This window comes from Dermochelys coriacea, chromosome 27 (genome assembly GCF_009764565.3).
Source record: "Dermochelys coriacea isolate rDerCor1 chromosome 27, rDerCor1.pri.v4, whole genome shotgun sequence".
NCBI classification, from domain to species: Eukaryota; Metazoa; Chordata; order Testudines; family Dermochelyidae; genus Dermochelys; species Dermochelys coriacea.
This window is the reverse complement of record NC_050094.1, coordinates 3,234,283-3,246,624: the sequence shown is the minus strand read 5'-3', so window position 1 is coordinate 3,246,624 and position 12,342 is coordinate 3,234,283. Positions and strand designations below refer to the sequence as shown.

Here is a 12,342-nt window from a genome sequence, read left to right as displayed (position 1 = left end):
TCATGGAGGATAAGTCCATCAATGAATATTAGCCAGGGTGGGCAGGGATGGTGTCCCTAGCCTCTGGTTTCCGAGTAGCAGCCGTGTTGGTCTGTATTCGCAAAAAGAAAAGGAGGACTTGTGGCACCTTAGAGACTAACAAATTTATTAGAGCATAAGCTTTCGTGAGCTACAGCTCACTTCATCGGATGCTGTGAATGGGTGACAGGGGATGGATCATTGGTGATTACCTGTTCTGTTCAGACAATGGCGAATGCCAGGTGCCCCAGAGGGAATGAAGACAGGATACTGGGCTAGATGGACCTTTGGTCTGACCCAGTATGACCATTCTTATGTTCTAACTGTCACATGAAATTACAAGCTCAATAGCAAGGATTTTTAATGAATCTATAAACTCAGGGGACATACCCTATGATTGGAGAATTGCTAATATAGTACCTTTTTTTAAAAAACTAGGGGTGAAAGTGATCAAGGAAACTACAGGCATACATACAATTGAGTCACACTACAATTAGTTTGACCTCAATTGTATGCAAGGTCTTGGAACAAATTTTAAAAGAAAGTAGTTAAGGACAAATAGTAACTGAGATAAAATACAACATGGTTTTACAAAAGGTAGATAGATCAGGTTGGTCTGGTGCATTTTTTTTTTAAGAAGATAACTTTTTTAGACAGAGGAAATGCAGTAGATCTAATTTACCTGGATTTCAGTAAGGCATTTGATAGAGTTCCACGTGGGAAATTATGAGCTAAATTGGAGAAGATGGGGATTAATGTGAGAATTGAAAGGTGTCTAAGGAACTGGTTAAAAGGGGAGACTATAGTGGGTCATACTGAAAGGTGAACTGTCAGGCTGGGGGGAGATTACTAGTAGATTCTCTGTGATTGGTCATGGGACCAATCTTATTTAATATTTTTATTAATGACATTGGCACAGAAAGTGGGAATGTGCTAAGAAAATTTACAGATGACATCAAGTTGGGAGGTATTGTCAATAGGAAGAGGACTGGAATATCATACAAAATCTGCACAACCTTGTAAACTGGAGTAATAGAAATGGGATAAAATGTAATAGTTCAAAGTCATGCACCTAGGGACTAACAAGAATTTTTACTATAAGCTGGGGACTCATTAGTTGGAAACGACCTAGGAGGAGAAAAACCTGGGTGCTTTGGCTGATCGCAGGATGACTCATGGCCCCATCACACTGGCAGCTCATAAAAAGGCTCATGCAATCCTAGGATACATCAGGCGAGGTATTTCCAGGAGAGATAATGAAGTGTTAGTACCATTATACAAGGCACTGGTGAGACCTCACCTAGAATACTGCGTGCAGTTCTGGTCTCCCATGTTCAAGAAAGATGAACTCAAACTGGAACAGGTGCAGAGAAGGGCTACTAGGATGAGCAGAGGAATGGAAAGACAAGACTTAAAGAACTTGGCTTGTTTAGCCTAACCAAAAGGCGGCTCCGGGGAGCTATGAATTCTCTCTATAAATACATCAGAGGGATAAATACCAGGGAGGCAGAAGATGAAGTTTACTAACCATTAGAGGAGTGAAATTCTGGAACAACCTTCTAAGTGGAGCAGTGGGGGCAAAAAAAATTTAACTGACTTCAAGACTGAGTTTGGTAAATTGATGGAGGGGATGGGGTGATGAGATTGCCAACAATGGAACATAGCTGATCTGCAAGTGCTAGTAGCAAATATCTCCAATGGCCAGAGATGGGATACTAGATGGGGAGAGCTCTGAGTTACTATGGAGAATTCTTTCCCAGGTGTCTGGCTGGTGAGTCTTGCTGAATGCTCAGGGTCTAACTGATGGCCAGATTTGCAGTTGGGAAGGAATTTTCCCCTAGATCAGATTGGCAGAGACCCTGGGGTGTTTCACCTTCCTCAGCAGCATGGGCCACAGATCACTTGCAGGTTTAAACTAGTGTAAAATGATAGATTCTCGGTAACTTGAAGTCTTGATTTGAGGACTTCTGTAATAGACCCATAACCTCTGGCTAAGTTACTGGAGGGAGTGGGTGAGTTTCTGTGGCCTAAAATGTGCAGGAGGGCAGATTAGATTATCAGAATTGTCCCTTCTTGCCTTAAAAATCTATAAGGAAAGCACGGCTTGAAAGGGGACTGCTATTCTCACTCACCCCCAACACTACCCCAGGACCTACCTCCTCCAGGGTGCTATGTAGGCAACAAACATTCCCAAGTCCCTGTGTGCTGTAAGGCAAACAAGACCCCCACAAAACCTAGGCCAGCTTGGGCTAGAGGAGAGCTTTTGTCATATGTGACTCATCCAGACATTTCTAAAAGGAAAGACAAGCACAAACCAAGTTAAAGGCCAAATTCTGCTCTCACTGAAATCAACACACAAGTCCCATTAACTTCAGTGGGAACATGACTGGAGCTTTGCCATACAAAAGATCCAACATCTCCAGAGGCCACCGAGTGAGAAGGACCAGCAGAGGATCTGTGTATCAGCACAGAGTGAAACTCCAGGGTACCTCAATGCTCCCTGCATAGGTCAGGATTTTAATCTTGGGAGAGGTTTCAGAGAAGCACTGAAGCAGCTCCTGACATGTACTTGTGAGGCAAGATAGACAAACTGGCCCATCGTCTGCATTTGTAGTAGCCCATTCACTGCAGAATTACTGGATGCCAAGAAGCACTGGAAGTTTTGATCACCAAGATGAATAGGGAGGCTAAAAAAGCCAATTGCTCCTTGTACAGCAGTGAGTCTAGCCCACATCTAAATAATGCATGGCAAAGAGAAAAAAGATCCCACATGTTCACAACTCTTTCAACCACTCCTATTTGTGAGTGTCTCAGGTTCAGAAAATGAAAGGAGTACTTGTGGCACCTTAGCGACTAACAAATTTATTAGAGCATAAGCTTTCGTGAGCTACAGCTCACTTCATCGGATGCAGAGTTTGCCCAGGTCTGGAATAAGCCAGACAAAAAGGGGAAGCTTTCAAAAAACTGCAGAGTCACCCAAAAACATTAAGTGGGGAGTGAGAGGGGAGAGACCCAGGGGCCCGTGCTGCAGGACATTCTGGAGTGCCAGGTGCAATTCCCACATTTCAGGAGATTGTGAAGTTTTAAAGCAGCAATTCCAGTCTGTGTTTCTCTGGAATTCCACAGCAGAGTAACTTGCCACTGGCAAATTATGTTGAATTACCAATGCAGTGCACACACAAGGCCCCAAATACCTGCTTATACTTCCAGAGAGTGACATATCCACCCCACTGCTCTCCTTCTCACACTATCACTCCCCCATTACCTTCCCTTCCTCCAGATCCTCCTCGTTCCCCTCAAAGCCTCCCTAGCGCACATCTGCCTAGCACCCACTCACCACTTTCCCCAGCCCCATTTTGCAGTCCTCCCCAGTCCAGTCCCTTCATGTTGCCCCCTCTCCCATCAATCTCTGACCACACACAATTCACCCTATTACACCTCCCTACCTGTTCTCTGATCTATGTCCCCAGTCCTCCCAATCAGTTCAATCTGTACTCCCCTGCTCTGGTCACTCATTGCAGCAATTCTGCTCCTTCCCAAAGTCAAGCCTCAGTACCCTGATCACGATTCAATAGGATTCCAAACCACTCCCTCCCCGAGGCCATGTTCCCATATCAGTTCTCACCCACTCCCTCCTCTTCCAAAGGAATTGAGACACCACCACCCCCAAATCCAATCACCCCATCCACCATCTCCCAGCCCCTCCTCCAACCCAGCTGTTTTGGGGCTGTTTCCCCTGGCCCTGTACAGTTCCCTCACACCACTGCCTAGTGACCAAGTCCTTGCTCCAGTGGGCCCTTCAGAGCCTCCCTGCCACTGCCCTCTTAGCCCTGGAGGGAGTTCTGAGCTTCCCAGTACCGCCTGCACCCTAGTGCTGTGGAATATGCTAGAGGGGGAGCTGGGTGGCTGAGAGCCCTCACCAGAAGAGCCGTAGCTCAGCACCAGCATCCCACCTGTGCAGCAGTCATGGGAGAAGGGGTCTTGGGGGCACACCATAGAAGGGAAGGAGCAGTGGCTGAAGGGAGGAGGCAGGGGAAGGTAAGAAGCACCTGAGGAGGGCAGCTGTTGCTGGGGAAGTGGGTGTGGATGGGAGGACACCATTAGCAAGGAGATGGCTGTCAAGCGTGTGCTGCACATATTGGGGGAAACAGGGGTGCTACTAGAGGAACTAATGGCCACAGTGTGGTAAAAGGGTAGCGGGCAGGCTTCGGGAAAGTGGGGGCAGCTGAGCTCTCCGAGCATCACGGCTGGGAGGTTCACAGCAGGAGAGCCATCTCTCAACATAGCTTTTCTTTGGAGAGTTTCAATGCAGTTCTCCCTGTTGCAGAAGTCATGTTCCCACAGATGCCCTGCACCCGTTTAATTGCTACATATTGTGCCACACGGCTCATTTCTCTTTTCCTAAAAACTCTAGGAAATTAATTGCAAAAAACTAGCACTAATGTATAATTAAGGTTGCAAGATCAGGTATTTAATGAGTCAGGAAGTTCCAACATGCACTAGGAGTGTTAGCTTAGCCACATTGCATTTGCTCTACTCCTCTTTCCCTTGTTAAATGCAAGTCTGAGTTTATTATTCTCTGGCCCCAGTCCTGCCAACTGCTCCACACACGTAGACCCAACCCACACGATTTTCAAAGAGCTGAGCATATTGGGTGCCAGTTGGGTGTGAGCAGGGCCAGCATTAGTGGGGGAGCAAGCAGGGCAATTGTCTGGGGCCTCACACCACAGGGGACCCCGCAAACCTAAGTTATGGGCAGCAGGGCTTCAGCCCCAGGTGGCAGGGCTCAGGCAGGGTGGGAACCCACTCCTCAGTTTCTGCCCTGGGCCCCAGTGAGTCTAATGCTGGCCCTGGGTGTGAGTTCACCCAAGAGCTGCACAACAATTCTCTCTGTTAAGACTGTATTTCTAATTATGCAGCCTTGGATCACCCTGAACAATTCTCCTGCTTCATATCCTTGTTAGGGTTGCCAACGTGGTAACATTTAAAAACCAGACACTCCAGCAGGAGTGTGGGAACCTCTCTGCCTCTTGCCCCAAGGCCCCACCCCCCATTCGCTCACTGCTTTTCCCCTCTCCTCTCTGGGTCAGGAGGGACCCACCTGCAGAGCCAGGGCTGGGAGCTGGAGCCACCAGGTAGGAGGTGGCCCTGGCTGAGCAGGGGCTCATGTGGGTGATGACCCGGTGCCTCCCCTGCATGCAGTAACCAGACTTCAGGTGTCTGGTCCCCCTTTCAGCTGGACTTTCTGGTCAAAAGCCAGGCACCTGCCCACCCTAATACTCGTCGACGAGCATCATCTTTCCCTGGTCTTAGTCAGCTTCAGCCTTGCCTGAAGAATTCTTACCTCGCTCTGACATTGACAGAGCCAGAACCCGACACGGCAGGAGACGTGCCGTTATCTCAACACTGCAGAGCTCCTCCAAGTAGGTGTCCACACGTACAGTGCTACAGCAGCTTAGCCTGCGCAGCTGTCAAGCGCGCTAGTGAAGATGCTCCTGCAGCGACAGGCAAGCTTCTCCCTTCAGCGTAGTTGATCCACCTCAAAGAGGTGGCAGCTAGGTTGATGGGAGACGCTCTCTTGCCGACACAGCGCTGTCTCCACTGGGGGTTAGGTCGGTAGAACTGCATCGCTCAGGGTGTGGTGAGTGACGTAGTTACACCCATGTAAGTTTGTAGTGTAGACCTGGCCTAACACTGCTTTCGGACTGGAGACTTCTGGGTTGCTTTGGACTGCATACAAGGGCCCTTTTCAATGAAGCGTCACTGTGCAAACTCCTCATTTGCTGTTCATCAGGTCTCTTTCCGCATTATCCTTTTCCAAGGCCCCAATTCAACAAATCATTTAAGCACGGATGTAGTCCTGATTTTAAGTGCCAGTACTCCACTCCCTGCCCCCCTGCTCACAGTGCATTTCTGTTCAAAATGGCATCCTCCATGAGGCATGACCTCGCACATACAGTGCATGAGGTCAAAAGTGCAGGAACGCATTTCCCACCTTGCTACCACACTGCTTCAGTCCATCCCTATTCAGCAAAACACTGGAACAGATGGTTAAAGATGCCCCCCCCCATTAAGCCACATTGCAGTTTAGATTGTATCTGTCACGGCTGAATCTCATTTTAACATTTCCTGCCTATACCACTAAAATATTACAGTTCCCTAATAATCCATTTCCCCAACCAGCACCTGGAAATATCATCCCATTCTTATGAATTATGGCTTTCTTCAACTGCCCAAAAATAATGCAGCTGTTACTCAGGCTTCAATTTATTTTTTAATTCTTTTTAAAGTTCTCTTTTCAATTAAATACTGCACGTTAAGGAGCAAGAGCTCTTGCACAGCACGTGCCACTGCAAAAAAGCTTATGCCTCAAGGACAAAATGTAACAAAGCAAGAAAATTCCAGCCTCAAACTCGGAGACACACAGAACAGAGAGAATGGCTAATATCAGCCCCTGATTTTTCATTTCAGGGCAATACAAGGCAGGTTAGATAGGCATTCCACTAACCAAAGGGTCATTGTTAAGAGACCAGGGATCATTCGTGTTGCTCAAACAACTGAATCCACCAAGAGTAATATTCAATATTTGTTTTGTGTTAAGGAAATAGGAGAATATTTAATTTTTGCTTTGTATACTCGGCAATACATACTTCCTGTAACTAGAAATCCAAACAGCAGCTACCAATTCTTAGTTCTATACAAGGTATGTGCTTAGATGTATATTCAATCATCAAGTGCTAGTATATATGGGATATTCCTCTGAGCAAAGTGAAACAATCATGTAGATCACATCTTTAAACAAACTTAAAAATCCATCTGATTTAAGAAATCCTTTAAACTCTTTAAAGAAATAATTGTAGCCAAATCAGTGTTTTAAGAAGTGTTAAATGAACATGACCTAGGCCCCAATCCTGCAAACACGAATAACTTTGCGCATGCAAGTGTTCTCTTCATTGGAACGACTCATGTATGTGTTTGCATGATAGAACCCAGACAGTGAATCAGATCTTCAGCTGATGCAAGTCCATTGACTTCAATAGAGCTACCGTAACTTCCTCAGCTGGTGATCTGGCTCAGGATTTTAGGGACGGTTATTGCAATGTTCAAATGTATTCATCTTCCTGCATCTCACAAACATTCATAATGCAACCACATGCACTAAGAGCGCTACGTTCTGTAAAACAATAGATAGGTATACGTTGGAATCGCCTACCTGCAAATAGGGTGACCAGATGTCCTGATTTTATAGGGACAGTCCCAATATTTGGGGCTGTGTCTTATATAGGCTCCTATTACCCCCCACCCTGTCCCGATTTTTTCCGCACTTGCTGTCTGGTCACCCTACCTGCAAATAAAAGATTTTGCAAAGACTTCTGCACGTAAGTAACTGGATGCACTGAAAGCAGCCCCACTGAAGTCAACAGAACTGCTCAGTCAGAGGTCATAGGCATAGGTTTTTGCAGGATCAAGGCCATAGAAAGGAACATCTTATTGGCAAAGTAATTTGTACAGTTGCCGGGAAAGGGTTTTCCCAGAACCAAGCAAGGCAAATTAAAAAGAAATAATCCACTTTTTTCTATTGGAGAAATTCTGTTTTTCTAGCATGTTCTAAAACTAATGCTGGCATCTTTAAAAATCAACATAGAAAAAAGTCTTTATTTTGCGGGTGGTGATTCGGGATGCTCAGTTCAGGGGCTGACACACACATACATCTTGGATATTGTCCCAGATAGCACGACTTGGGCTGAGACAGCCATTCCCTTTGCATTTCCCTGTCTCCTACCTCCAAAGCCAGCCGCCGGCTATGGTCGCCCCTACTCAAGACTAGGAAAACCTCCATGGATGTCATCCGCCAGCAAAGCCAGAGGTCAAGGGCATCCAGAGTCCCTCCACTTTCTCTCTGCTGCCTTAGTTAAGAGCCTGACTGTGCTTTGGGGACACTTTGTCCAGCCGGGCAGAGGAGCCCTCGGAGCTGCTGCCTTTTGGATTTCAAGCGTGACAATGATTCAGGCCCCTTTTAAACACACAGCTCTGAACAAGGGATTTCACAAGAACCACCACAACCAACAACAATTTTTCTTTCATGCTACAGACCCAGGCAACAGCCTTTGCCCTCCCGCAAGGCGGGTATTTCAGGACAAATTCCCTTCCACCCCCCAACAGCCTCCTCACCCCCAAGGAAAGAGAGCGGAGACCCAGACCCTTTGAACGCCTGTTCCTGGATTTAACCGCACCACCAAGGAACTGTCACCGCTTCCCACCGCACACACGAGTCTTTCCCACAGCGACAGACACCAGGCTAGCCCGAGGAATGACCATTATCAGTTCAGCTGCGGCGACCCGGAGGCTGCAAGGTGCTCGGCGCTGAGCAGATGGGCGGCCAGGTTCTGTTCAGACAAGCCCGGGGAAGGGGCACCCCAGAGCCCCGCCGGCTGCCTCCCCCAGCAGCGGCTTGGCTACTGTTAGCCCAGCCGGGAACTCTCCGGCGTCCCAGGCTGTGCAGCGGTGCCATCTCCCCGCGGAGCCCACCGACCCCGACCCGACCCCCCCAGGGAGCCGGACCCCACCGCGGGCGCAGGGAGCGGGGCGGGGCGGGACGGGCTGACCCGAAGTAGGCGGCGGAGACGGGCAGCAGCAAGAGGCACAGGGCGGCCAGCAGGCTCCGGGAGCGCATGGTGCCGGCCGGGCGCTGCTCTTCATGGCGCTGAGCAGCCGGCGGCTGGGGCTCCCGCGGCTCTTTAAACCGGCGGGGCGGGGCGGGAGCCGGGTGGTCCCGGGGGCGGCTGCTCACCTGCCGCCCGCGCCCCGCCCCACCCGGACAGGTCCCGCCTGGTAGCGCCGGGCTGGCCGGGGAGCCGCCGGGACATGCCCCGCTCGCTGGCCCCGGGCCCTCGGGGGTCCCGGCCGCGCACAGTGCAGCCCCGAGCCGGGGGAGCAGCGGGCCGAGGCTCCTGAGCGGGGGCGGACACGGACATCGGACACGGGGGGCTCCCCTCGCTCCTCTGGGGGCGCCTCAGCTTGTTCGTGGGGGCCAAGCTCCATGGGCCCTGAGACGAGCCTGTGCATAGCCCGGGCCTGGCCCTTTGCTCTGTCAGCAGGTCCCCGGGAGAGAAACTCCCCGCAGCTCCTCTGAGTCCCAGCCTGCTTCCCTGGCATGGCAGAGGGGGAGCCTCTGCCCTTTGTCTGGCAAGGGGGCAGTTTCAAGACAGAGGGATGAGCAGAAAGAGCCAGCAACAGGTCCCTGGGCCACCAAGGCCTGGTCTACACCTAACACTTAGGGCAGCCTCGCTATGTGGCTCAGGGCCGTGACCAGCTCCATCCCTGCGAGGCCGCTCGGCTGACCTAGGCCCCCCTGCAGCCACCTCTCTGAGCATCAAAGAACGTTTCCATCAACTTAGATCCTGCCTCTAGGGCGGGTGGATTAAAGACAGGGAGGGAAAACCCTTTCCTAGCAAGTGTCTACACTAGAGCCCCAGAGCTGTGCCCCCGTAATGTCTGTAGTGTAGACACACCCTCCCCACGGGCCTCCTAGTCCCCTTCCTTCCTTATGCACCATGCTCCCCTATTCTGGAAACTCTAACCGGGCAGTGGCTGCCATAACCAGCATCCTCCCTTCATCTCTGCCACGGCACGCAACCCACCCCAAAGACCAGTGCTGCTGACCTCTCTGATGTGCAGAACTGCCACTGTTCCATTCAGCAGGGCCACATAACCAGCTTTTGATCCTTCCATTCCTTTAGTGTTTATGGAGTGCCCATCTCTCTGGGACTGCCTTCACGGCCCCATTTGTAAAATGGGGATAATAATATTGCCTTATCTGGCATGAGATGTTGTAAAACTATTTAATGTGTGTGAGGCATTCAGGGGACTGGATCATGGAAGAAGCCTATAAATAAAAACAGTGAGAGGAAAGTGTCACAGTTCAGGGCATCTGTACTTGTATTCCCCCTTTATGGCCCAGCAAGCACACCCACTCTAGGCGCCTGGTTCCTCAGCCGTCACTTCCTAGGTGGAGACCTGCATCTCTCTTCATCCTCACTGGGATATTCCTGGGCTGACTGTAGTGTGACATCTCCAGCAAGCCAGACTGCCTAAGCAGGCCTGGCTTGCTTCTCTCCTCAGAGATGGTAGTTACCTAACTGCACAGCTGTTTCTAAGCAAGCACGTTTGTTCTGTAGGTAAAAGCATTAGAGGAAAACATTAAAAACAACAAAAGACCCTTTATACATGCTAAAAAGCTTACCAGAGATCACCCCCAACTCCAGTAAGGGCTCTGGTTGGTGATTAGTCTTTCAAGGGGTTCTTCCTGTGGTCACAGGTTCATCACAGCTGCTGAGGATTGCCCCTCCTCTGTTTGCTGGATCAGAAAGCAGGCCCCAAGTCAGTATTAACTCAGGCTGTTTAACCAAAAGTCCTTTCTTTGTCTGTTGGTCCCTGGAGAACCCAGTTTGAACCAGTAGATGTGAGCCTTTTTCCAGGTGGTGAAAGCTCTCTGGAGTTGAAAGGACCAGAGTGAATTGTTTTAACAACCACACACTGTTCTTCATTCCTGGAGGGCTCTTCCATGGGGTTCCATACAATCCCTCAAGAATACAGAAACACTTGCTCTTCTCAGACAAAGAGTAACAAGAAGGGTTTCTTCAGGTATGTTAGCAACAAGAAGAAAGTCAAGGAAAGTTTGGGCCCCTTACTGAATGAGGGAGGCAACCTAGTGACAGAGGATGTGGAAAAAGCTAATGTACTCAATGCATTTTTTGCTTCTGTCTTCACAAACAAGGTCAGCTCCCAGACTACTGCACTGGGCAGCACAGCGTGGGGAGGAGGTGACCAGCCCTCTGTGGAGAAAGAAGTGGTTCGGGACTATTTAGAAAAGCTGTATGAGCACCAGTCCATGGGGCCGGATGTGCTGCATCTGAGAGTGCTAAAGGAGTTGGTGGATGTGACTGCAGAGCCATTGACCATTATCTTTGAAAACTCATGGCAATCGGGGAAGGTCCCGGATGACTGGAAAAAGGCTAATGTAGTGCCCATCTTTAGAAAAGGGATGAAGGAGGATCCTGGGAACTACAGGCCAGTCAGCCTCACCTCGGTCCCTGGAAAAATCATGAAGCAGGTCCTCAAGGAATCAATTTTGAAGCACTTAGAGGAGAGGAAAATGATCAGGAACAGTCAGCATGGATTCACCAAGGGCAAGTCATGCCTGACTAACTTAATTGCCTTCTATGATGAGATAACTGGCTCTGTGGATGAGGGGAAAGCAGTGGATATGTTATTCCTTGACTTTAGCAAAGCTTTTGATACGATCTCCCACAGTATTCTTGCCACCAAGTTAAAGAAGCATGGGCTGGATGAAGATGGATAGAAAGCTGGCTAGATCGTTGGGCTCAACGGGTAGTGATCAATGGCTCCATGTCTAGTTGGCAGCTGGTATCAAGTGGAGTGCCCCAAGGGTCAGTCCTCAGGCCAGTTTTGTTCAATATCTTCATTAATGATCTGGAGGATGGTGTGGATTGCACCCTCAGCAAGTTTGCAGGTGACACTAAACTGGGAGGAAAGGTAGCTACACTGGAGGGTAGGGATAGGATACAGAGGGACCTAGACAAATTAGAGGATTGGGCCAAAAGAAATCTGATGAGGTTCAGCAAGGACAAGTGCAGAGTCCTGCACTTAGGACGGAAGAATCCCATGTACTGCTACAGACTAGGGACCGAGTGGCTAGGCAACAGTTCTGCAGAAAAGGACCTAGGGATTATAGTGGATGAGAAACTGGTTATGAATCAACAGTGTGCCCTTGTTGCCAAGAAGGCCAATGGCATTTTGGGCTGTATAAGTAGGGGCATTGTCAGCAGATCGAGAGATGTGATCATTCCCCTCTATTCAACATTGGTGAGGCCTCATCTGGAGTACTGTGTCCAGTTTTGGGCCCCACACTACAAGAAGGATGTGGAAAAATTGGAAAGCGTCCTGCGGAGGGCAACAAAAATGATTATGGGACTGGAAAACATGACTTATGAGGAGAGGCTGAGGGAACTGGGATTGTTTAGTCTGCGGAAGAGAAGGGAGGGGGGATTTGACAGCTGCTTTCAACTACCTGAAAGGGGGTTCCAAAGAGGATGGATCTAGACTGTTCTCAGTGGTAGCAGATGACAAAATGAGGAGTAATGGTCTCAAGTTGCAGTGGGGGAGGTTTAGGTTGGATATTAGGAAAATCTTTTTCACTAGGAAGGTGATGAAGCACTGGAATGGGTTACCTAGGGAGGTGGTGGAATCTCCTTCCTTAGACGTTTTTAAGGTCAGGCTTGACAAAGCCCTGGCTGGGATGAT

General features: G+C 49.3%; 1 protein-coding gene across 1 annotated transcript in view; it reads right to left on the bottom strand.

Annotated features, from left to right (window-relative positions):
- WNT9B (Wnt family member 9B) overlaps positions 1 to 8,694 on the bottom strand; it is a 59,389-nt gene extending 50,695 nt beyond the window's left edge. The window contains exon 1 of the mRNA XM_038386012.2: positions 8,625 to 8,694. Within this exon, the coding sequence (XP_038241940.1) occupies positions 8,625 to 8,692 (68 nt within the window). The 5' untranslated portion in view covers positions 8,693 to 8,694. The remainder of the gene's footprint in view (positions 1 to 8,624) is intronic.
- Between the last annotated feature and the right edge of the window lie 3,648 nt (positions 8,695 to 12,342).